Source organism: Cynocephalus volans, chromosome 15 (genome assembly GCF_027409185.1).
Source record: "Cynocephalus volans isolate mCynVol1 chromosome 15, mCynVol1.pri, whole genome shotgun sequence".
NCBI classification, from domain to species: Eukaryota; Metazoa; Chordata; class Mammalia; order Dermoptera; family Cynocephalidae; genus Cynocephalus; species Cynocephalus volans.
In genome coordinates, this window is record NC_084474.1 from 42369936 (window position 1) to 42397174 (window position 27239).

The 27239-nt window shown below is 37.9% G+C and overlaps 1 protein-coding gene across 1 annotated transcript in view; it reads right to left on the reverse strand.

The window, feature by feature from the left end:
- Positions 1 to 8739: 8739 nt before the first annotated feature.
- The window catches only part of CNGB3 (cyclic nucleotide gated channel subunit beta 3), a 141324-nt gene continuing 122824 nt past the window's right edge, over positions 8740 to 27239 (reverse strand). Inside the window, 4 exon segments of the mRNA XM_063080035.1 lie at positions 8740 to 9000; positions 11459 to 11675; positions 11916 to 12062; positions 26946 to 27064. Of these exon segments, the coding sequence (XP_062936105.1) occupies positions 8740 to 9000; positions 11459 to 11675; positions 11916 to 12062; positions 26946 to 27064 (744 nt within the window).

The following is a 27239-nucleotide window of genomic DNA, read 5'->3' on the forward strand; positions in this document are numbered from 1 at the left end:
TTTGCAGCAGAATTTTCTCGTAAATTTGTAGTAGAATCTTTGTGTGCAGTGGGCAGAGATGACTAGAGGTGCAAAGGGGCAGAAAAGGGCTGTAACTTTCCAGGTATCACTCCCTTTCCTCATCCAAGGGAGTTATTATCTAGAAATGTCAGGTTGTATTGCTTAATGATGCACATTTGTTTGACCTTTGCACCATCACTTCTAGTCACAAAAATTATAGTAGGAAAAATACAGCCAGATTTCAACAGTCAACCTCAACAGTCAGTCACCAGACATACAGTGCAGAATGGGCTGGTTAAAAGGGATGTATCCTGATGAGATCCAGAGACAGAAGAAGAAAGCAAGAAGCCACTCAGCAGAAGTTCTATGCTTTAAACATTAAATGATTAAAGAAGCAAAACAATGTCTCTATAAAATGTGAATGTTTTTCTGTGGGCACAAGTGTTTATTTCAACAAGCAATTTCTTCTGATTCACTGAAGCCACTGATTACAAAAATGACCTCTTATCTTCCTTTCATTTGTGGCCCTGAAAACTCAGCACAACCTATAAGTTGTTCTCTAGTCTTAAAAAATGCACAGCTCTCCTTTACATTGTCAGACTATATCAATTTGCTTTTCTAACTAAAACTTAGTGACTTAAAGTAATGATTATTTATTAACTTATGATATTCTACATTGCCAATTTGGGCTGGGATCAGCTGGTAGTTCTTCTGGTCCTAGCTGGACTAATATATGCTCTGTAGTCAGCTGTTGGATTAGCTGGAGGCTAGCTGATGTTGGACAGTCTTAGACGGGATGCCTTGCCTCTAAAACATTGATCTCCCATCCTTCAAAAGGGTTGCCTGGGCTTGGAGACTACACAGGGTTCTGAGAGAGAGAGAGCAGAAGTGAGCAAGGCTCCTTTATGGGACACCATTACTTCTACCACATTCTATTAGCCAAAGTCACAAGATCAATCCAGAATCAGGAGGTAAAGAAATAAAATCCATTTCTTAGTGGGAGGATTGCAAAGTCACATTGCAAAAGGGGTGGACCCAGAGAGGGGGAAGGATTGTGGCCACTTTTACCTTGTATATCCCAGATAGGGTTGTCAGATAAAATATAGGACTCCCAGTTAATAAATCATCTTTTCGTTCAGATATGCCCTATGCCTATATTTGGGACACACCTATGCTAAAAAAAAAATTAGTTGTTTATCTGAAATTCAGATTTAACTTGACAGCCTGTAGTTTTGTTTGCTTAATTTGGCAACCTTACACACAGACCATGCCCAAAATAAGCAAAACTTTATCTAAAAGAGAGAGTATTTCATACTAGAAATACTTTTAAAGTGCACAACTTCACCAAATTTTGTATTAGAATGGGCCTAAAGTTCTAAGTGTATCCAAAGGAAAGCAATAACTTTGCTACTGGACACGCTCAGCTCCTGGCTGAGGCACCCAAAAGTCGGTATCAAAATCATGGGTCTGGCCACTTGCCCCCAGACAAAAGAAAATCACTCAAAAGTCAAATGTTGGTGAAACTGGAAGTCAGCTTTTAATCAGGAATACTGGTGACCTGAGGATGTTAGGATAACCCGTCTCTCTGGTAAACCTGAAGGAGAATGGCCAGGTTAAAGCCATCTCAAAGACTCAGGTTTACTAAGGGGCTTTTTAAGAGGGGGATGAGGGAATGGAATGTGGGAAATGAAAAACAGGAGGGAGGGGCACATGAGCAGCAAGGGCTTCATGCAATGTCTCAACTGCAAAAGAAAAACATATAACATATATTTATGCATTGTCAGTTAGGCAGCTAGTCAACAGACTACTTCTTGTTTAGTCAAATGATTAATAAACATGGACTTTAAGGGGTCCAGAAAAAAGAGGTGTGGGTTAGCAGTAGTAGGGGAAGAAAGAAGTAGTAAGGAAAAGCTCAACCTTTATCCCTGGGGACTCCTGGGTGTCTGGGTTTTGACTCTTGGCCAAGATAAGGATGGTGGGGTTTAAAGTGCTAAATTCACTGAAGAGTCAGTTTCTTCACTGAAAATTTTCTAATAGTCCAACTGGTTAGTCAACCTGCCTTCGTTATGTGGCTAAAGGAGGTATAAGACTCCACTGGCAACTTCAGCTTTGAGCTCTCCCAAAGCCTGGATTCCTTGCACAGATCTTGGTAGTTCAGTCCCAAGACACAGTGTGGTCAGATCCTTGCATGACTAATGATCCTGGAGCTTGCTCACTGGATGTCTGTCGGAGCCCCCAGTGCTTGCCTGGGCTTTTTTTCCTGCTGCATTGTTTCCATGGCCTTTAAATAAATCTCTATACGAGTATGACTATCAGTATGAGTGTGCTCTGTGAAGTGTGGTAAGTTCTTTCCAATATCTTTGGGAAATCTTTGCATTCATAGTGACCTAGGGCAAGTTAATGATTACTGTGTCTCATTTTCCTCCCCTGGAAAATGGTGGTGATGATAAAGCTAATAACTACCTCATATGGGGCTGTTATGAAGATGAAATAGTTAATGGAGGTACAGCACTTAGAATAGTATCTGGCACATAGTAAATGCTATATAAGTGTTAGCTATTATTATTTTGAGCCCACCTGAAACCTTAGCATGGGGGACCTAACTTTTGCCTCAACTTTTTTTTGTATATGCGTGTGTGATAATTGTTTTCTGTCTACTCACTTATTAAGAAACATATCTTGTTTTGAAATAGTTGGCTCTTAATTGTTCATATTAATGGGTCACCCTGTGGTGGAGCACATATCATTGAAAAGTAATTTATTGCTTGATTGCAATCCAACATTTGAACTTCCGTTGGGGCCCATTCAAATGCCCTAGTATATGTTCAGAGATTACAGATAATGTGCAAGTAGTAGCAAGTAGAGTTACTATTTCGCCTTCTTGATGATGTTTGGCTTAGGCTAATGCTAGGTGTAGTTTGCAATGCCTGGACAGCATACCGTTTAGGCAAGGAAATGGATAGGGGAAAGTGGTTCTGCAGGAAAGGAAGTCAGTGCTAACCCACATCATGGCAAGTGGAAACAGGGCTGTGTCACAAATCTTAACAGGTGGCAGTAGACAACTTGTTCTTGGAAAGGTTGGAGATGAAGTTACGTGGCAGTTCTACACCAGTAGCATTTGCAAGACTTTGCTGTGAGACGGTGTTACTTGAAATTGAGTTTGGAATATTGGAAGTTAAAGAAACCCTGCCATCATTAAGGGATCAGGGTGAGGAAGAGAAAACCTGAGTGAGCACTTCCTGGGAATTTATAAATCCTCAGCTGAGGACAGTGAAAAGAATGTAGAAGAATAAGACCTAGAGAGTTGCATGCATTATAAAGCCAGATTATTTCAGCAGAATTGCAGCAGTAATACTGAGACCTGGCAGAGTGATAAAGGTAGACTTGGGGAAGCTGAGGCTGGCTCCAGCTCTGAGCAGGGGGAGTGCCATACCAAATTTAAAGATTTCATTCACTTAGATACTTTTTATTGAGCTCACACAAAACCAAAACACAACAAAAAACTGACCAGCATACATAGGGAGTGCTCAGCAACTTAACTACAGGAAGAACGGTAGTTGAAATCTGGATTTGTAACCCCTGTAAATGTTGACCACACTTCTCCCAACAAATCTTAATGATTTCATTCCTTTTCATAAAAAATCGAGAATATTATCATCTTTTTCATTTCATTTCACTAAGTCTTCTCTGGCATATTCGAATTGCCAGCATCACTCCTTTTGCACTTTGAAGCCATTATGAAGTAAAATAAGGGTGAGGAACACAAGTGCCAGGATACTGCCACAGTCAGTCTGATAACTGGGAGGAGAGGGCTACCAAGTGACTTAGGGATGGTAGTGTCTACAGCGTGGATACAAAGGTATGACTCATGTCCCTGGTGGGATGGAGTGGGACAGTACAAGATGTCATCCTGCTACCCAAAACAACAAGCAATTTAAAACTTATGAATTATTTACTTCTGGAATTTTCCATTGAATGTTTTTGGGACTGTGGTTGGGTGCAGGTAACTGAAACCATGGGAAGCAAAATCACGGATAAGGAGGGACTTTTGAAAGACATATAGTGTTTTACGTATATTTTAAATTGGAAACTTGTAAAAACTGCCTTTGTTAATCAACCGAAGGATATAAAGCTGAAAAACTTTGTTGTCTAAAATCATAGATTGTTGGAAACTTCACTGTTTGAAATCTTATCAGTAAGACTGAAACATCCCACTTTTGCCTGGAGGATATGAGTCATTTTGACACAGAAAAGCAGCCAGGTGCACAACTTCAGGTAAGGGGATTTTGGGGCACAACATTCTGTTTATCTTCAGGTAGTAGTTTCCAAGGGAACAGGATCCTGAGTCTGCTTTTTGGCCCAGGCCTGATGGCAACCCCCTTTACATAGAGTCTTACTTTAATTTGAGCCTATCAAAACATTACTTCATTTAAGCTCTTTTTAACCTCTACCCTTCCCCAACATCCTATAATAACTTTGTTCTTTCCTGTGTTTGGTGGGGCACCCATGTTTCCTCTAGTGAATGGTCTCTCTTGTTGCAGCAAGTTAATAAACTTAGACTTATTGGACTACAGTTTTGTTTCTTATGGTCTTCTTTATCAAATGGGCTTTATAAAAATATGGTATTATTGAAGATCTCATTTGTTTTTCTTACATTAAAAAAATCTACACCAGAATTTTGAAAAGATCTATGCATGTTGCTACATGTAAATATAATTCATTACTTCTAACTGCTGGATAGAACTTCATCCTAAAAACACATCCACACACCGTATTTTTTATCCATTCTCCTAGAGGTAGATACCAGAGTTGCCTCCAATTCCTTTGTAGTGCAGGCAGTGTTGTATATCCTCATGCATTTCCTCTTACAGACCTGCTTGAGGATTTTCTGGGCTATGTACTCTGAAATTGTACTGCTGAGTTCTAAGGTATACGGACAAAAGTATAAGTATTTGTTAAGTATTGCCAGAATCGTAGCCCCAATTTATATACTTGCCAGCACTTGGTATTATTATCTGTTTTCAAATGTTTTCCAATTTAATGGGTATAAAGTGGTATTCCATTTTTGTTCTGATTTGTATTTCTTTGAGCATAGCAAAGTCAAGCATATTTTTCAAGTCAGTTACCTATTTGTTTTTCTTCTATGAATTGCCTGTTTATATTTTCTGTCTTTAAAAAACTGTGCTTTCTGTCTTTATACAAGTAAAGCATAATAGCTAGTCTTTGCCCTGTTATAATTTATAATTAAGTGGAAATAACTTACAATTAAACAGAAATTTGAGAACAATAGAATTCTGTACTGTGTAGTTCTTTCTGAAAGTCCAAAAGGTAATTTCTTGAGATAGACCATCATAGATTGATGTTTTTAGAGGCAGTTGGAAGAGATAAAATGTGACCATATTTGTAAGTATAAGAAAGCGGTAAGTGATGGGGGAGAGACAACCTTCCCAACTATGGCAGGCAGCATGCATGGACAAAGGCCAGAGGAAGAAGGGCAGATGTTAGTTCCAGAAAAAGCAAGGAGACCAGCTTGAGTGGAAGATATAGTTGGGGTAGTGATAACTGAATTTGCATAAATAAGATTTAATTGGTAGGAGGACTAGAAGGTCCCTGTGATGGTTAACTGTGTGTGTCAACTTGACAGGGCCACAGAGTACCCAAAGAGCTGGTAAAACATTATTTCGGGTTGTTTCAGTGAGGGTGTTTCTGGATGAGATTAGCATTTGAATTGGTGGATTGAGAAAGCAGATTGCCCTCCCCCGTGCAGGTGGGCATGATCCAATCTGTGAAGGGCCTGAATGGAGGAAGGGAGAATTCTCTCTCTCTGCCTGACTGCTTAAGCTGCTACATCATTCTCCTGCCTTAGACTAGAACTTATACCCTTGGCTCTCCAGGTCCTCAGGCCTTTGGACTTAGACTGGAAGTATACCATCAGCTCTCCTGGGTTTACAATTTGTAGACTGCAGTTCAGGAGACTTCTCAGCCTTCATAATTGCGTGAGTCAATTCCTAATAATAAGTCTGTTTATATTGTATTATATATAATATAAAATATAGAATAAATATCTTTCTGTATAATACATTAAATTAAAATATATGATACATCTCATATTTATTTATTTATTTACTGTAAAGAATTGGCTCATGTAATCATGAAGGCTGAGAAGTCACACAGTCTGCCACCTACAAGCTGGAGACCCAGGAAAGCTGGTGGTGTAGCTCTAGTATGAGTCTGAAGGCCAAAAAACCAAGAGAACCAATAGCATGAGTTTCAATCTGAATCCAAAGGCCTGAGATATATGTACATATATATCTCTGATTGGTTTGGTTTCTCTGGAAAATCCAGAGTAATACATTCTCTGAGCAGGGAAGTGACATGGTCAAAAGTGGTATTTTAGAAAGATCTGATTTTTCTAAGGGAAAGAAACTGAGAAGGTGGACAAGCAATTAGAGCAGACTGTAGGTGAAAAGTGAATGTTTACTTGGATTGAACAGAAAATATGTACTTGGAGTTAGCATTGAGACTGAAAAAGAAAGGATAATTAGAAAGATTAAAACAGTAAAAGGATTTGGTGGTGCTATATAAGCAATGAAAATGTTATTGATTATTCTTACATTTTAATCTGACAGAGTGGAAATAAACTGATATTGTCTGAAATAGGATAATTGGGGAGCAGAGTTAAGTAACAAGGGAAGGGCATAAATTGCAATGCTGTTAATTTCATTTGATACACTACTCGGTATAAGGAGAGAGATTGTTTACAAGTTCAGAATTTTTTTCCTTTTTTTTTTTTACCTATTAGACTCTTTTTAGGCCTTATTTCCACCTTTTCTTTCCGAGTTTTCTAATCATTCTTTTTACACGCAATCACTCTTTCTACATACAAACTCCCATTTTTCAAGTAGGTGCTGTTTAACAATTTCTCCATATTCTCTTAAATCCTGAAAAACACCGATCAACCTTCTGTAAAACGTCATATTTTGCGATACTCAAACACTGTTCAAAAATGGTGACTCTACTAATTTTTGTTACAGTCATAAACATGGTTTGCTGAATGCCTCTATAATGTAGGTTTTTTGGCTAATACGAGTATAATTTGTTAAAATCCTCTCAACAAAGTGCTGTTACAATGCCCATCTTCTGGGACTTGGAAATAACCTTGTTAGAAGAACTTGTACACTAATGGCATTTATTAGAATGGAATTCTATATGTATTATTTCTTCCAACATCAACCTGGCTTTTTTAGCCTCCTCACAGCATGCAACTTTGGTAATTATGCTAATGCTAGCTGATTCATGTGCACAACTTCCTAAAGTGCACTTAATTAACTTGGAGATTCTGTAAACAGCTGTACATGTAGGTTCCACAAATTGTAGGGATATGTCTATCTGACATGTGTACAGTTTGCCTTCCCAACCTCATTAGTTTTATACTACAGCTTAATAAAATGAGAAGCTCTATTCTGGTATCTTTTGAAGCAAATGTTTGAGGAAGATTCTGAAAAATGTCACTTTATCCTATATGAAATGGGGACAATCAGATTCCTCCAGTCTGAGTCTGTTGAGCCCAGTGAGTTAGGTAGATTGTTGCTTCTTAAGTTGGTATAAGGACAAATATTAACGTTTATTTCTTTACCAATAGGTACAATTTTTCCATCATTTTGCTGCAAAGTCATTTTGCTGGTCAGTTTGTTAGTCCTGGTGACCAACATTACTCTTCAGGGGACTGTTCCAAACATCAGATTTCTCATTCAGAAAGCTCCCTGATCTCTGTTTCCCTCCAGTCCCAGCTGCTGTGTTGATTTGGTATTATAGTGACTCATCATCCCCATTTGAATGAAAATCACCTGACTTTTGAACTATTTTATTAAAATTTCATACCCTCCTTGATGGAGTTTGGATGTGTTGTCCCCTCCAAAACTCATGTGGAAATTTGATCTCCAATGTGGCAGTGTTGGAAACTGATTGAGTCACAGGGGTGGATCCCTCATGAACGGATTAATGCTCTCCCTGGGGGAGAGGGGGATTAATGAGTGAGTTCTTGCTCTATTAGTTCCCGGGAGAGCAGGTTGTTTAAAAGACCCTGGCACCTTCTCTCTCTCTCTTGCTTCCTCTCGCCATGTGATCTGCTTGTACCCGCCGGCTGCCTGCCTTTTTCTGCCATGAGTAGAAGCAGCCTGAGTCCCATGCCAGATGCAGCTGTCCCAGAATCGTAAGCCAATTAAACCTCTTTCCTTTATAAATTACCCAGTCTCAGGTATTTCTATTATAGCAACACGAAACGGACTAAAACACTCCTACAGGTAAGAGTTAAGATTCACATACCTAGAACATTCAGCCAAGAATAACAATGACATACGAGAAATTAAACACAACAAAAATGTAAGAGCAAAGAAAGGATGGTAAATCACATCAGAGCCAAGACCAAGCTAATCAAAACGGAAGGAAGAAATATCATCAGGAAAGAACTGACGGAAAAAATCCTACTACATGCAATTGGAAGAAATAGCAATTGCACAAAGCTAATGACAATGGAGAATAGAGATGGTTTTTAATAATCTTCTTATTACCACTGCATGAAATCACACTCTCAGATAAGTCCTAGAAACTAAGCTAGGGATTTGCCTGTGGTTTCTCAAGGGTCCTGGCAAGGTCATTTCCTCTCATTAATTTAAGCCACAATCCTGGGTACAATCTCTTAGGGAACTGGCTAGATTACATCTAATGATAATCAGACATTTATTGCTTATCCTTTTCTTTGACTTCAATAGTCAGAACCTCCTCCCCAGCCTCTGCAGAAGGAGCCATGCTGATGATGAGTGACTGACGTTTAGTTGCTCTGGGTAAAACTGTCTTTGTAATGGATGGGGGCACTTCCTCTGCTGTCATAGAACTTGCTCTACATTTGGAACTGTCCAGTGGTTTCTCTGCTGGCTCTCTTCCTTTATCTTCATCTTCTTTTCCTTTACGCTCTTCTCCTTCAGAATTTTCACTTTTTTTCTGAAAGAAGCAATGACAAAGAATTGGTATTGAAAACTCAATCAAAGACACTGGAGTTTTTTGATTAGCATGTAATGGCTAAGATTACCACCAAGACAAAGTCCGTCTGAATTAAGTGAATATGGGAATCGTGTTCGCCTTGCTTCCAACTATCATTTGACTAAGTTTTCTGATACGCTGGAGAATGGAGCTGAGCTGTCATATTTGACTTACAGTGTTAGTTTGGATTTTTTGTTCCTTACAAGAAATTCTCTTCCTATTGGTCCTCATACTCTCTGAATTATTAGACTCAGTGCTCAGGACTCTTTGTTTTTGCTTTTAAATGTTTACTTATTTATTTTATGGAGACGAAATTTTAAATATTTATTTTTTAATAAAAAAGTATTAACCAAATACTTTATAAAAGTACTATAGGGCTGACCCCATGGCTCACTTGGGAGAGTGCGGTGCTGGGAGTGTAGTGGTGCTCCCACCACGGGTTCGTGTCCTGTATAGGGATAGCTGGTGCGCTCTCTGGCTGAGCGCGGTGCGGACGACACCAAGCCAAGGGTTGCGATCCCCTTACTGGTCACAAAAAAAAAAAAAAAAGAAAGAAAAAAAAATACTATAGAAAGTATGGTTTTTCTCCTGCATAAGCTTGAGGGAGAACCTCAGAGAGAAACTCATATCACTTTCCTAGTACAAATTTTCCTTTTGTCCCACAGGTGTTTGAGCTATTGTTTTTGAATCTATTGTGTTTAGTATCATCTATAGAAATTTCATAGTAAAAAAACATACTACGTTCTTTACTGGTGATGCTTGAGATCAATCCAAGAAAGGCTTACTCAAGATATGAATATGCACAGATGAAGGTGAGAATCTTAACACGTTTACTTGTGTACTTCTTTACCCCTGTATGTCTTTTATGCAAATTGTTATTTCTGTGCTGGTGTTTGGTTTACACTATATCACTATTTTTCACCACTGTGTGGTGTGTGTGGAAAAGGAAGAGGCAAGTTTTAGTTTCTTGAATGTGACTGATTTTATGATACAGTATTGGCTTTTCTCATTTTCTTTTTTTAAAATGTCTAATTGACACATAATAATTGCCCATGTTTATGTGGTAGAGTGTGATGTTCCAATATGCGATCTGTAATGATCAAATTAGGATAATTAGCATACCCACTACCTGTTTTATTCATTTTCTGAAAGGTCCACAGCTACCCATTTCTTACAGTTTTAGAGATACGTAATGCCTAAGTTCAGAAAACCTGACTCCTTGATCTTTTTCTTAGTGTCTGCTCTCATAGACTTAATAAGAGAATCAAAGAAATATGGAAAGAAAAAAAAAAGAGAGAAAAACAGTAACATTTGAGTTTCTTCACAATTTTAGGAATTAAAAGGCAGCTCAGTGTAGGCCTGTAAGCCCGGACACCTGAATCATAGCTTTTTGCTCTGTAACTCATTGTGGTCTTATCCAAATTGATCTGGGTCTCAGTTTCCTCATCTACAACATGAACAGCTTGGATGAAATCTACAAGGTTATTTCTGGCTTTAAACATTTGTGATGTATATTGATTGAATATGTGTGAAAATGTTTGCAGGCTTGTTGGCAAAATGGGTTATATATTTACATGTGTATATGCATGTCTGTACATATACAGTTGATTCTCATTACTCATGATAGTTTTGTTCTATTACGTTGCCACAAACACTGAATAGCTCCTAGGGGAAATACAGGATTAGGTTTGTATGAGCCTTGGAACACAACATTTTTGTCAACCGATCAATACATAACTTTGTTTCCTAGGTGTTTCTGTTTAGATACACCTTATTTAATATGATAAATTAATTAATCTGATAAATGGTTGATTCATTACACTGAACTTATGGACTCATGCCTAAATAAAGCTTATCTAACACACAAATTTTCCCTGTAAGGCACATCACAGTGTTTTTGCACTTAGTACACCTAACGGTACTTCAGCACTATGCTTGGGAGCCATTTAAACAACAAAATCACCCCCCCCCAAAAAGCACAAAAAAGTTAAAAACCAAATAGACTTCAAAAGGGTCACATGTTTACAGTATGAGAGCTGAAGCAAGAAAGTAGAGTATCTCCTTGTTCAACCTCAGCTAGGAGTGAATGCGTCAGGTAACTTAAATTTTTGGCTGCTCTGCATATGTGCTTGTCCACAAATGATCACAAAAGCACCATGAATATTGAGTTGGGGGTTACAAATAAATTGTAGTGGTAGGTACATTTGCAAATATGAAATCCATGAATAATGAGGGTCAACTGTATTTATAAATACATATATATTAAACCCATCTATAATAAGCCTGTGAGGATTAAATGTGATGGTATATCGAATTCGGTCTAAATAATGATAAGTAGTATATATAAATTAGTAATTATTAGAATTAGATTATCCTAGTGTCTGAAGTGGAATTGGTGTAGGAGCTTGTCTGAGTATACTCAGTCCAGGTCTTTCTCCTTTACAGCCTTCTATTCACTTTGTCTCATTACCTGATCTGTTTGTTCTCTCTTCAACTTCAGTAGTCTTGCAAGACCTGCTCTTCCTGTGCCTCCCAGGAGAGCTTTAAACATTTTGGGTGTCTCTTCTTTTGGTGGAAAGATAAAAGCAAGTTCTTTTCTTGGAGGGGTGGCCTTAACATTCTGCTTTAAAAGCATTCTGTGGACAAGAGAGAAAAGCTGTTTTAGGTAGCTCTGTAGGAGTTCTGGCAATATTTGCCAGAAAAACCATAATGTCTCCTAATCTGTGAAGTTTCAGTGGATACCTGCATTAACAGTTGATTACTAAGCACATCTCATGGAGGAAGTTGATCACAAGTATAACATAGTCCTTCTCATCTTAGATTTTACAAAGTAAAACCAACCGTGTCCATATCTGATGGGATTTTAAAGGTTGTACCTGGCTTTCTTCATGAGAACCTTTTCAGAATCTGGATAATGCACTAGAATTTCTTGGAGGGTCTTTTTGTCCAGAGTTAAGAGATTGGCAAACCCATGGGCCACGACGTTCGCAGTTCGACGGTTTCCTCCTCCTGCTGCTAGAAGGCTGTGAGAGAGAAAAGTCTTCGCCATCACTTTCATGTTTCCTCCACTGAAATCTTTCAAGAAATAAACAGCAAATATGACCATTTATATTGCTTCAGGAATATAAATCCCTGGAAGTGAGGATTCAGGTGATTGTGCAGAGAGAGTCAAGATGTGGTGACAATAAAAGGCAACAGTTTTCAACACGTTTCATCTCTAACTCCAACTTCGAATCGAGAACTTGTGGCCAGCAGTGCCCTGCCAGATCCTTCATCCCAGATTCCAGAAGTACAGAGTCCCTGTGAACTGGGTACCCTCTGTTTGCTCTTCTGGATCCACTTTTCATCTTTCCCATCTTCCTTTGCTCCCCAGGAAGCTGACCTCTGTGGGCTTGCCCTCTGACTTCCATCTGGGTTCAGCCATTGGAAAATACCAGTAGGAAATCAGAAAGCAGGAAGAGAGTGGGGTCGCAGCATTTATTACCCTGTTCTTTCCCTGCCAGGCCTTTGGTTAGCAGTGGCTGCAGTTCTGTACCAAAATCTGTAGCTCCTGACATGTGGGTATCTTCTAGAAGTACAATTCCCACAGCTCTTTCTGGGCTGTGGTGACCATGCCCTTCCTTTGTCCCGTTCTAGCTTTGTTGTGGTTAACAGCTTCTTTGCTGTCACAGGATTTGGGATGCATTGTCATACCTTGTTGGGTACTCTTAGACTTTCCCTCACTTCTGTCAGTAATCCCTTTATTAAAGTTTCCTAATTGCCTTGCTTTGTGTTTCTGTTTCCTGCCTGGGCTCTGACTGATATAGCTCTCAACATCTGAGGGCTAGCTCTTAATGATGCTATGATTACCTCAGGTGAATCCAATCTCTTTCCCTACTAAACTCCCAAATCATCCTGTTTCTCAATATCATAAACTGCTCTGTAGTATAGTCACTTACATAACAACTCATATAACAACAATTACTAGAATATCAGTAATTTCTGGGCTTATGTCTCTGAAGGACTTAGCAGAGCATTTTGCATTTGAGAAATAACCAATAAATAGTGGGGGAATAAATGAACACACAAATGAATAAAAATTCTGTCATTTACCAATGATCCAGGAAAGAAGGGTTGGCCTGTACAAATGGGACAAGAAAAAACACATTTTAAAAGTTTTAAAAGGCACCATAGTCTCTGCACTGAGAGGGTAACACAATAGGTTGAACCCCTTGGAGTTAGAAACGGAGGAAGAAGGATCATATTAATGAAAGCATAATCTCTAGAGGTGGAAAGGATAGAGAAAACACCCTGACCTTTGGGAGCAATGAGATGTGAGAAGCTGCATGGGCCCTGTGCCTGAAGATTTATATTAGACAGTGTGAACATCTCCTACTGTTGCTGCAGAAAGAGGAACATTCCAGTCGGCTGTTAATTGGTAAGAAGCTAATATAGGGTTTCAACTCTGACATGTAAAGAGCTTGGAAGTAATTATTCCCATCCTTACAACAAGAAATATCTGAACAAATGAAAAATTAATGATCTTTCTTGTACCCATCAGAGAACTGAGGTCACAGGGCAAACTACCACCCCCAAGTCTGGAAAGACAGGTGAATCCATAACACCACAGCCAGATCTGCTTACCTAGAGCAGAAGCCTCTGGGGCTGTAACTGGTAGAAATACTTAAATTGTCATTTTAGTAAACTGTTGGAGACTGAGTGTGTATTAGCAAGAGTGAGAAACTCATGGGGGCCACAATTATAGGAACACTCACACTTTTGTGGGCTTTAATTCCAGGAAGCTCATCAAGTTCTTATGGTGAAGAGCCAAGAAAGATCCTATCCTGGCTCTGGCAGGCATAGGGGAAGATTAATCATTATGAAACACATCAAGAGCATGTTTGTTTTCCATATCACACACAGGCTTACTGCTCAGGAAAAATAGTTTGCCTGAGCCTTATCCCACCTGACAGAAGAAGATTTCCCTCTATGCAGCCCCCTCAAGCCTTCCCATTTGATCTAGGGAAGATGGGAAGCTAAGACACTATTGTAAAGCTCACAGCATAGGAACACACATCCAAAAAGATCGAGACTTAATCATCAGATTAGAGATTATTTCCTCTCCTCCACACCTTACCCCAACACTAACAAGGATCCCATATAATAATAGTGGATTAGAGCTGAGACAGCTGCAAGATGCAGACCCTGTCTGAGGAGTCTCTTTTAGGCTTACCTAAGCCCAAAGTCAACAGGGGAGACAAACACAGGGACACAAGAGGAATTTGAAGCCTCTGACACCTACAGCCATGGCAAATATTGAACTCCTAGCCAGATTAGCATAAAACTCACATTAAAGGCCTATTACCTCAGTTCCTATAATCTGTTATGTAATTTCTGGCTTTCAGCAATGACAAAAGAATAAGGAATGCTACAAGGTAAGAAAAAATATTGTCTGAAGAGACAAGGTAAGCATCAGAAAGGCATATATGACATAGATGTTGAAATTATTAGTCAGGGCATTTTAAAAAACTGTGATTAATATGTTAAGGAGTCAAATGGAAAAAACAGACATTGTGCAAGAACAGAGGGGCAGTGTAAACAGAGATGGAAATTCTAAGAAAGAATCAAAAGTGAATGTTAGAAATCAAAATCACTGTAACAGAAACAAAGAATGGTTTTGATGGGCTCATCAGTAGACTGGACATGGTCCAGGAAAGAATTGATGAGCTTGAAGATATGACAATAGAAACTTTCCAGACTGAAATACAGAGAAATAAACAGAACTGGATATAAAAAACTGTGGGATAATTTTGAAAGTTGTAATATACACGTACCTGGAATATCAAAAGGAGAAGGAAGAGAGAATGGAAGAGAAGACATACTTGAGATAATAATAACCTAGAACTTTCCAAAATTATTGTCACACCAAAGTACAGATTGAGGAAGATTGAAGAACATCAAGCAGGGTAACTACCAAAAATAAAACAAAAACAAAAACAACCCCCCCCCCCTCGTAGCCATATCATATTCAAACTGCAGTAAACCAAAGAAAAAAATCTTAAAAGAATCCAGAAGGGAAAAAATACCTAAGCTATAGAGGAGCAAGGATAAAAATTGTAGTAGATTTCTCATCAGAAACCATGCAAGCAAGGGAGTGGAGTGAAATATTTAAAGTGTTGAAAGAAAAAACTACCAACCTAGAATTCTATATCCAGAGAAATGATCCTCCAAAAGTAGAGGAGAAACAAAAACTTTATCAGAAAAACAAAAACTGAGGGAATCCATTGCCAGCAGACCCCCCCCCCCTGCAGAAAATGTTAAAAGAAGTTCTTCAGGGAGAAGGAAAATGAGATAGACCAGGAACTTAGGTCTATACACAAAAAAAGGAAGAACACTGAAAAAGGAGTAAATGAAGGTAAAATAAAATATTTATTTTTCTTATTCTTTTTTAAAAATTTATTTCTGGTTATACATATTTAGGGGGTACAGAGATGACTATCAGTATTTGTGTACAGTATGTGATGATCAAATCAATATTTTTAGCATGTTCATCATTACATTTTTCTTATTTTAATTGATCTAAAAGATAACTGTTTAAATGTTAAAGTAGCAGTGATTTGGGTAATTATTGTATAAGGATAAGTAAAATGAATGCCAGCAACATCATAAGAGCTGGGAGAAAAGAACTGGAAATATTCTAAGTAACCTATACTGTATGTGAAGTGTTATATGAAGGTAGACTTAGATTAGTTTAAAATGCATATTGAAAACTTAAGAGCAATCATTAAACTTAAAAATAATATATAATTGTTATGCTAAGAGAGGAGAGAGAATGGAAGTATATAAAATGCTCAATTAAAACCAGAGCAGGAAGGAAAAGGGTGGGTGAAAACCTGATGGAAGGCCACCTTATGGCATCAGACTGGGCCACTTACCTGCACCTAACATTAAAGATGGAGGGTCCAGGACTCACCAGCCGCTTAAGAATGGAATTACTCCGCAAAGACAAAAAGCATATAATTGGAATCCTTAAATGTTGACTATGTAAATAGCTTCTTATTTTGCTCAATGGTTTCACATTTCAAATTTTTTGCTCCATGGCAAAAAACACATTCTTTAGTCCTTTCTTCAATTTTGCCCCAAGACAAGCTCTGCCTTTGCCAGAGAAGACAAGAGAAATGAATTTTATCCCATGTATGTATGTATGTATTTAGCTCTCTATCAGTCTATCAGCACAATTATCTCTTCACTCAATCATCTACTCATCTTCCTATCTACCTTTCTACCTATCTGTATATGAAATGGATGTTGATCTTTGAAGAACAGTGATTGGATGAGTCCATTTCATTCACATTCCTGTAGCCTTGGACACAGGCTAATCCGGTAGTTAGGCAGGGCTGGATGGCAATGCGGAGCTTAATTGGAACCTGAGATTGTCTGTGTGTGTATGTCACACTGTGAGAGCAGAACAGAAATAACGTATTTAAATGTCAAGTTATTTTGAGATTTCTCAAGTTTTAATTAAGCTTGTCTACAGGTTACACGTTTAGAGTGTTTGATGAATTTTTGAACGGAAGAAATAGTCTGTCTGCCAGATGGATTTTGCCCAAACTCTTTCAGCAATGTTTAAAATAGCATCTTTTTCTTCCCTTTCTTGTCCACAAAATACTTCTCCAGCATTTCACCAATGGAAAGTTTCACTCATTAAATAGCTTAATGAGAAGGTCCCTAAATATTCCCAAACCCCATAGAGTTTCTGAAACTCTATGTCCCCGTGCTGGAGGAAAAATAGTTGGGGTTAATATTGTGTCCCCAGACAAAAATATAATGAACAGAGTAACAGCCCAGGAAATAAAGAAATTGGTTCGAATCCTAGACCCATTTCTATTTGCTGTGACATTAGACAGTAACTCAAGAACTTTTTTGATTTTCACTCCAATCATGTAAATATTTATTAAGTGCTTCTAAGTGAAGTGAAGTAAGGGAAAAGGAGAATTATTGAAGCATGTTATGGTTTTGTGAAGAGAATACAGGCTCTTGAACCACATAATTCTACCATTTATTGTGTGTTTCTGAACAGGTTAGTAATCTCTTCTGTAGGAAACAAGGCCATTTTTAGCACCTACTATAGGTATCTGACTATCTTTAAGAAAAAACAGCTGTTTGTAAACTCCTGATATTCATTTATGAAGGAGGTGCTATTAGGTAAAATTCTTTTTTGGCAGCTGGCCAGTATGGGCATCCAAACCCATGACCTTGGTGTTACCAGCACCACGCTCTCCCAAGTGAGCTAACAGGCCAATGCCTAGGTAAAACTTCTGACTGAGCAGTTTTAAACTCTTATTTGTGGTAGGTAACTGGACATTAGTTTACTTGCTTTGTACTAGGGTGTCAAAGTTGGGTGAGTGGACAAAAGCAGTTGTGAATGTCATAGAGAGATGGAGTATTCAGAGATTATGCAAGAGAATCTTCATGTGCAAAACTCTGTAAATATCAGGAACAAATAGCAACATGGAAAATTTATATGTATATACACACATACATACATATTCACACACATAAATAGCATATATAATATACATATATATGTGTGGGTATGTGTGTGTGTGTGGATATATATATATATATATATATTTTTTTTTTTTTTTCAGAAAGAGCTAGAATATTCAGATACTCCCTGGTCAGTCATTTATTCCAAGCTTTGTCCAGGACAAATGCCAGATATGGAATTACAAATTGTGTGCTGCGTACACAAACTATAATGTGATGGGAGCCCCCTGGAATTGGTCAGTACACAACCTGCGCAGTCCTTTTTAGCAGAACTACTGCATCCAGAAAGCACTCATATGGAAAGTAGAATACAAAAGAACATGAATGTAAGAGCAAGAGGAAAGCAAGAAAGGGGATATAAAGTGGGATTCATACAGAAATATAAACTTTGGCACAGGAGGGCATTAAAATTGGCTTTAAACCTTTTAAACCACAAAAATGGATCAATTCTTGGTTTCAAGACAAGCAGAAATATCTCCTGAAGGGCTTAGCAAACAGGCCACTCTGTAAAGTGGTGGAAAACTTCATATTCTCACAATAGACACGACAATAAATTTGCTAGGTCTATTTGTAATCAAATCTCCAAGAAAGTCTGCGTATCACTCTCAAGTACAGTTCAATAAGTGTAATTCTATGGATGGAGAGGGGTAGGTCAGTACAATGCATTCCAGATACCCAGATCTCTCTCTGTTGCTCTGACATGATCCATAGTACCTTTTACAATACTTGTAGAAACAATCCTTCTTAAACATTGCCTTTCTCTGCTGGGCTTTGATAAGTAGTCTTTTGTATGAGTTTGAGACTGAACAGATGATTGTGCTTTGGAGGTCAATCATGCAGGGGAAGATGAAGAATTCACTGTATAAAATGAAATTAAAAAAATAAATTAGAGATAAATTAGGAGCATGGAGAAATAGGATACTCCATATTGGGCTAGATACTGTGCCAAGCTCTGGAGTTATAAAGATGATTAACACTGCCCTCAAGCTGTTCATAATATAGGAGTGCAGTAAGCGTGTGTGAGGATAGTCAGACTAGCAAATATTAATGATCATATTAGTAATAGTAACATTAATAGTTAATATTATTGAGTGCTTACTTAGAGATTTTTTTTTTAAAGTTCTTCTTACATATTAATACGTGTAATGCTTTTCAATCCTATGAGGTAGTTACGTGTTATTGTTACCTCCTTTTGACTGATGAAGAAATGAACTCTCAGTTGAATAACTTGTCCAGAGTCATACAGCCCATGAGTTGTAGCATTGGGATGTGAAACTAGTCAAGCAGGCTTCTTAAACAGATAAACACAATTTAGAGTGATCAATACTTTGATAACTATAATAAATGAGAATGTTTCCTAAAATAAAGAAGGTTCTAGTCTAAATGCATTTTCTCATGTAGAGTTATTTCCTAGAATAGAACTAATACTGGCTCTAAATGCTATCAACGGAAAGAGCATCACATCCAACACTGGGTAACAGATTAAAACTTCAAATATTTGTCCTCATTAAGCAAATTTCCAGCTGGGTTATATTTGGGGGACATGAGGTTAGGTCACCTGTGCAGACTTTTTCTGAGATATTCCTTCATCTTTGTCAAAGTCATTGGGAAACACTTTGTTCCTTGACAATTTTACAACTTGTCTAAAAATAAATTGACAAAACTTTTGTGGGTGAGCAAATATCAGACAGAGGATGTTCTAGGGTCACCTCTGCTTGGGCTTCTTGCACTTTACAGATGCTTTGATATTCATAAAACTACTGAATGGCAAACTCATGTTAGCCTATTTTTTTTTAAAGTATTTTGAGGAATGTCTGCACACATGGATTTTTAACAAAGTTAGAGACTTAGAGTTCACAGATATAAAATATCTATCTCCATCTTTCCCCAGCAGGCCTTGATTTCAGAGTTGAATTGGCCTTAGAGAAGTGGATAACAATGAAGAAGCTGGGTAAATTCTAAGGGAGGAGAAAGGAGAAAAAGAATAACATGTGCTCTTTATTCCTTGCCCTGTTTAATTATCTCCCTTTAGTTGCTCAGGAGAATACTTAACTATGATACTTTTGCTAGAAAACACTGTATAAAATAAATGAATATACTGGCCTAAGTGTTTCTTCAGAGTCAAAACAGCTACAATGTCATCTATTTGTACAAAAGGTATAGTTTTAATGGTGTTCTTTTAAAAAATAAATCCCTATATTTTTTTATTTAATGACCACATCAGTTTGGTGAGGTAGGTTCTTCCTTACATTTACAGACATGGAAACTGAGGTCCAGAATTAGTTAAATGAATTGTTCAAGAACAAAGACTTAAGAATTTCATCACTGAAATTAAATTCCGAGATGAGAGCTGACTTCAAGTCAACAGGTGTTTTCTGTATGCTATAATCTAGTGATACCATTGTTATTGTTTTAATGATACAGATTTGGCAATGGACATTAGAAGAAGTAAGTGAGGAAGCCAATCAGGCTGGCATAATAAGTTATGGCAAGATCTGACTATCAGAATCTTTATTCCCTCTCTACTGTTTCAAGTGATGGTAAAGAGCCTTGATCTAGCACTGGATAAAGTTACTTTAGGATGAGTCCTGGGAATATTTGAACGAATGTTTAAACAAGATTGCCATGGGCTAAATGTGTCCCCCAAGGGTTCATGTATCAGAAACTTAATCTGCACTATAACAGTTATGAGGATGGGAAATTCTGTTATGATAATTGAAAGGTAAGACCTTTAAGAGGTGATTAGATTGTGAAGACTGTACCCTCCTAAATGGATTAATCCATTGATGGTTTAATGGGATGGGTGATCATGGGCATGGTTCTGATGGCTATAAAAGAAGAGCAAGGTCAAGGGTTAAGATTCCCCCCCCCCCCAAAAAAAAAAACAGAGAGCAAGTGAGGAACTTAGCTCTCTTTCTTGCTCAGGCCATTCACAATGTGATGCCCTACATCGCTGTAGAGAGTCATTGCCAAGGAAAAGGCCCTCACCAGGTGTGTTCCTGGACTTTGGACTTCCCAGCCACCAAAGCTGTAAGGAATAATGTGGAGCATACTAACATTTATAAAGCAAATGTATTTCACAAGGCCTAGTTTCCAAAACCCTGTAGTTTCAGGTATAACTTAACTTTTAAAAATTATATATAGAAATGTTAAGCTTGCAAAAGACAGGAAAATTTCCCCAGGCTAAAGTCTCCGATGTATATAAAGAATTATAATACAGCAAAAATTGCAGGCTCAAGGACAGATGTCCTTGGAGCAGGTTAACCTAAAGTTACTTTATTGTTATGTAAAAATACTGAGGAAACTGCTATAGGAAAAGACAGTATTTGCTAAGAACAAGCTTTTGTTGGTAGATCAACTTTAACCTTTTGCAAATTGCATTATAGAATGTTAATTTGTTATTTCACTGATGTTACCAGCTTCTATTGTTAAACTATACTTAGCCATAACTCCACCTATGTTCTTTTTCTGTAACTCTCTTGGCCTGGAGAATAAATACTGAGAAAGAACCCCAGTTCCGTGTTAATTTCCTGAGGAGGAATGCCTATCTCTTGAGGGTTCCAGGAAATTAACCCCTTCAGGGTTTCTCACTGCTCAGAAGAAATGGGCTTTGAGCAATCCTTTGTGTCTCTGTCACCCAGAGGGAGACAGGTAACAAAGAGAGTGTAACAGAATAAATTTCATTTCTTTATAAATTACCTATTTTCAGATATTCTGTTAAAGCAACAGAAACAGACTAATCCAATGATAGTGATAGTATATTTGTTCACAGGAATATCGTGAGACTTATATGAGGTAAACTTTTTGCTCTAAGCAAAAAAGTTCTATACAATCAAAGAGACCATATTCAAAAGACTGTAGTGAAAATATATATTTTTAACACAGGTAGTGTTCACAGGTTTGAGAGAGAAAAAAATGAAAGTGAGTTTTCTCTCTGTTTTAATCAACTCATCTTACTCTTGTCCATATTTCATTAATGTCCATACTACATTAGAATGTCCTTCTAATGTCCATACTACATTAGAATGTAGCTACTATTTCTGCCTTTTAGGAAAGAAAAAATAATAATAGTAAAGGAATAACAGAGTTACTCTGACAAAGGGTAAGAATATGGAATTAAATAGTCCAAAGGCCTAGAGGTCTCCTGGTACTCCCATTTAAAAAACTGAGTGTTCAGGAGAAACAGGCAAACATGTTTTGAAGGAGAAAAAGAGACTTAAAATTATTTTTCAAAATGTTTGGCCCTTTCACAGTGATATAAAGCAAATATCAAAAAGAAGTTCTCAGAATGGCAATTTGACCAATATAATTGGTGCAAAGATAAAACTTAAATATTTTGAATGAAAATCAGACTATCTAAAGCATATAAGAATATGTCAGTGCCTACATTCTACTCAATAACTTGTTATATGATGAAAAAAGGATGGTGAACAAAGAAAGAAATGCAGAAAGCAAATGATCACCTTTATGAAAATAAATATGCCTATAGGAAATTAATTCATTTAGCAAATATTTGTTGAGGACCTATTATTTTCCAGGCACTATTTAGAGAAATGCAAATTAAAACAACCTATTAAAATGCAAAACCAGTGTGAATAATAAAGTAATATCAATAATGCTGAAGAAAAATAGCTGTACATTGCTAGTTGTATTGTAAATTGGTTCAATTTTTTTCTGGAAGGTAATCTGCCCATATATTACAAGAGTTATAGAAATGTTTCTACCTTTTGACCTACTTATTGAACCTTTGGGAACAAACTTCAAAGAAATAACTTAAAAGAAAAACAAAAAAATTTTACCAAGATAAATATAGCAGTGCTATTTTTAATAATGAAAACTGGCAGAAAGGGCACAAGGTTGAATATGCATATTTATGATGAAAATGAATGTGTATTTGTACATTCACAAAGATAGAAAGATAATTGCATTCACTTACTTTTTCAGTAACTATTTATTCGGCACTTATGTGGGCCAGGCACTGCCCTAAGGGCTGGGTTAGAGTGCAGAACAAACCACACACATATCTACCCGGATCCCCAGGAGCCTGTGTACACTGCCTTTGTGCAAACTAGAAAAATGTGGTCTCTCTGGGCAGGTGCAGTTCTGTGGATACAAAGCAAGGCTAGAAAAATGCCCCTTTTGCAAAGTAAAATGAGGGAGATCATGACAGCCTGGTCTCATGGCTCAAGAGTGCAGTGTGGTTAGCTTCCAGCCCTCCCAGTCCCTTTCTGGACATCTTGATTCAGAGCACAGTTGGCACAGCTATACATGGTAGTTCTGGTGCTTACAATCTAGAAAAGAAGAAAAGCATTGAAGAAATAAATGCACCGATGAGTGTATAGTTTACAAAGATTAGTGCTTAGCAAGAAAGGAATTTAGTTCAATAAGAGCATATAGCAAGGAGACCAGGGAGGTTCCCTACAGTGGGGTGGAGAATCCAGGAAGGCCCCCAAAAAGCTGATTTCTAGATAAAGGTGTGGGGGGAGTATCCAGGCAGAGGTAACAGCATGCGCAAAAGACTCCCAGTGGCTGGACAGAGTGTGGCACCTTCAAGGAACTGAGAGAGAGCAGGATGTCTGGATCAAAGACAGCAAGAGGAGTCAGGTACAACCTGAAGTAGATATGTAGGCAGGGGCTAGACTGCACAGGATTTTGTAGGTCAGGATAAGACCTTTGTTCTTATGCCAAAGAACAGCATGAAAGCACTGGAGGAAGGCAGTGCCACGATCAGATCTCTGTGTTTCTAAGCGATCCCTCCGGCTGCAGAGTGGAGGATGTGGTTACTGGAGTGGGCAACTCGCAGTAGGCCACTGCAGCTGACTTGCAGTGAGAGATGGAGATGGTTTGGACCAAAGCAGTAGCAGTGGAGGAGGTAAGATGCAAATGATGTGAGGCACACTTAAGAGGTGACATCAACGAGTCTTGGAAGTGGACTGACCATGAAGGGTAAAGTAGAAGATGTCAAGCATGCCCTTTTTTTCCCCCCTAGTAAAATTCAAACGTTAACAATTTAAAGAGTTTGGTATTGTATTAGTTTCCTAGGAATGCTACAACAAATCACCACAAAACAAGTTAATTTTAATTAATTAAAAATTGATGACTAGCTGCTGCATTTTTTTTTCTTATGTGGCTGGCTGGTATAGGGATTGAACCCCAGACCTTGGTGTTATCAGCACCATGCTCTAACCAACTGAGCTAATGGGCCGGCCTGCAAATTGCTTTTGAATGGAGAAGGATATAAATAAAAATCACCACTTATTATATAGTTTTTATGTAACTGCTGATGATAAGTTCTAGTTGTTATTTTTAATAGCTCAGTCTGTCAGTGAGACCCATCTGAACAAATTAGCTATAAATTAGTAGTAATTACTGTAATAAAGGCATGAATGAAATACTACAGAAGCATAGAACAGGGAGCAAATAGTTGTTTGGGGGGTGGTTAGAGATGGCTTCAAAGAGGTGATACTTGAATTGGGTCTTAAAGGGTGAGTAGGAAATTCCAGGGGGAGGATATTCCAAAGAGAGGTGAAACCAGTAGGGAATCCTATTGCAATCATAATAGCAGTACAAGAGTAAAAATTCAGATGTATTTCAAGAAAAATGAGATTTTTAACAGAGCAGAAGGCAGGTAGGAGGTGGCTAAATACATTCAGCGAATAACATTGGCATTAAATATATAAGTAAGGGAAACAATAGAGAGAACCATCATGAGGTATCCTTCAGTAGACCACAGGTCTCACTCTCTCTTTTTTTTGGGAGGTCTCTCTTTTAAAAATGAGGTGTCTGTACTCTTCAGATGTTAATTGGGAATGTGGTCTGGGTTTTCTTCATGACAGGCTATAAATCTATATTTCAGTCAGGGCTTTGCTCTTTTGGATTAATATATAATGTCCTTGAAAGCCCTCAATTCCTTTTTTTCCTTATTTTTTCCTGAGAGAAAAGAACTCTCTTTAAAAAGCTACATGACAGTGCTGGATTTAGTTCATTTTAACAAAGGTCACAGCATTTTTGAGTAGTAAACACTATTACTAGATCTTTCCAGTATCTGGATGTTTGGCAGACACGTCTTCATCTCTGGAATGAATGACTAGAGCTCCAGGGGTGCGTGACAGCTGTGGGCCTGTGGAACTTGTGGATATCTGGGAAGAGGCAGATGCATTCTGTTTCTCCTCAACCACAGCCAAGAGAATTAAGGCAAAAAACTCCCTTTTATGTGAATCGACCAGACTATTGAGCAAGTTTAGAGCTTGTCTGATTTACTGGTTTCAATTTGGCCTTAGAAACTAAATGAGTAAAGGAGATTTATTTGAGAAGCTGCTGTCAGGAATCTAGGATTACTTTCAGTTGCAAGTTAGCACCTGGATTCTATTCCTAGGGTATTTCCTCCTGCAATGATAATATCAGCAATTAATGTACTTGTATTTATAAAACTTTATTCTTCAGGGAGTACTCAACCTTTGGGAAAGGTCAGCTAATTAATTTTTGCAATGTTTCAGATTATACTGTTGCATGTTTTATAACCTTGAAGATTACAGTGTTAAATCACTTTTGCAAGGACTACCAGAAAATGATAGAAAATATGCAAAGAATTCAGGTCTTGGACATTCTGACAAGTGTTTCCACCACTGCCTCAGAGTGGGACCCTCAGAGGAGAAAAAATTAAAAAGAGAAATCATGTTATCAACAGTGAAACAACATGTTCAACATTCTAAGGAAACCCGAATTATGCTGATATGAAGTCATCTGTGAAATCAGAGGTTGGATGAACACCTTTCTTCTGTGGTGTGGTGGAAAGATCACTGGATCCCTTTCCTCTAAGACTTGGTGTTAAATGTTGTCCCTATTACGCAGCTCTCTTATCCTGGGCAAGATACTTGGCACCTTGGAATAGCAATTTCTCAATTCTGAAATGAAAATATTAATAACTACCTGACAGAACTCTTCACTCCACCTTAAGAGCCAGCATCCTAGTTCAAGACACCATAATCTTTCACATGCACCGCTGCAACTGTTTTCCAATTGGTCTCCTCTGTTTCATTCCTGCTCCTCTATTGTCTTTTTTCCACATAGCTAAAGTGATCTCTTAAAATCATAATTTAGATTGCATCATTCTTTTCTAAAACCCACAATGGGTATCCATTCATATTTAGAATAAAATGAAAATTCCTTACCATGGCATAAAAGACCGATGTGATCTGGCCCTTGCTCACCTCTTTGGCCTCATCTCTCCACTGTGCCCTTATTCACAGTACTCTAGCCTTTCTGCCACTTGCTTTACCTTTAGGTCTTTGCATTTGCTTTTCTGTTACCTGAGAGGTTCTTTTACCATTTCTGAATGTCTGCTCCATTTACTCTTTCAAGTCTCCCCGGTTGAATACTATCTGTATATAGAGGTTGTCCCTGACCACTGTACTTGAAGTAGCATCCCCTGTCACTTTCTAACAATTCTTTGCCTTCATAGCAGTTAACACAATGTGATTTATTTTGTCTAGTTAACTATTTATTGTCAGTTTCTCCCTACTAGACTGTAAGCTCTGTGAGGGGCCATATCTCATCTACTGTTTTCACAGTGACTTCCCAGAGTTTAGAGCAATACCTGACTATCGTGTATTAGGCACTCAATGAATATATTTTGGATGAAAAATGAGTAAGTTTAAATGCAATAATGCATATGGAAGTGTTTAGGCAACAAAATGCTTAAATTTGCTGTCTATATTCTTACTCCTGGGCACTTGTTCTAGGATAAACTTATAGTCAATAGGAAATAATGGTAACAATAGTTAGTATTTGTTGAGTCCTTAATAGATGCTGGACACTGTTCTAAGTGCTTTTAATGAATTGACTCATTTACCAACCCTCTAAGATATGTACTATTATTACTCTAATTATTAAGATGAAGGAACTGAGGAACAGAGGGGTCAAGTAAAAGAGGAACAAGGCTAGTAAGTGGTGAAACTGGGGTTTAGACCAGGCAGTTTGGTCCCACAGCTGTGACCATATCACTAGTCTACTCAAAACCCACTTGTTAGCTTGGCATTCAAGTCTTCCAACAATTTGACAACAACCACCCTCTTCTCTCACTACTCATTCGTTCATTCATTTGCACATTCATTCAATGTTGAGCATCTACCTTATGCCGGGCCCTGACCTAGGTCCTGGACTGAAAAACTGAATGACTCTGTCCCTTTCCGTAGGTCTCTTTGGGGAATGGAAAAGAAGGGATAAATAGAAAGGTGAGGATCCTTATTTTACCCATGCTCTCAGCACAACCAAACCTCTGATAAATTTGAGCAGAAATTTTACTTATTTTATGATTTAAGATTTTTCTTTTATGACAAATGATGGAGTTCAATGTTTATGGGGTGTCTTTCAGATACCTGATTTCTCCAAACACTGCCCCAGCTTTCAGAGTAACCAGAACTTGAGCACCATCAGCGCCTCCAAGAACTTGGACTTCTCCTTGCTTGATGATATACATTTCCTTGCCAATTTCTCCCTATATGCCAAACATAAAGAGGAAATGGTAGTCACTTTATTCTTGACAATTATGCCCCAAATCAATAAATATAAACTCTTCTGGAGGAGCAAATGTAAATGAAGAAGGTAAGGAACATCAATGTAAAAGTAATTATCTTGAGACCTGAAGTAGTTACAGACATTGGTTTGATATA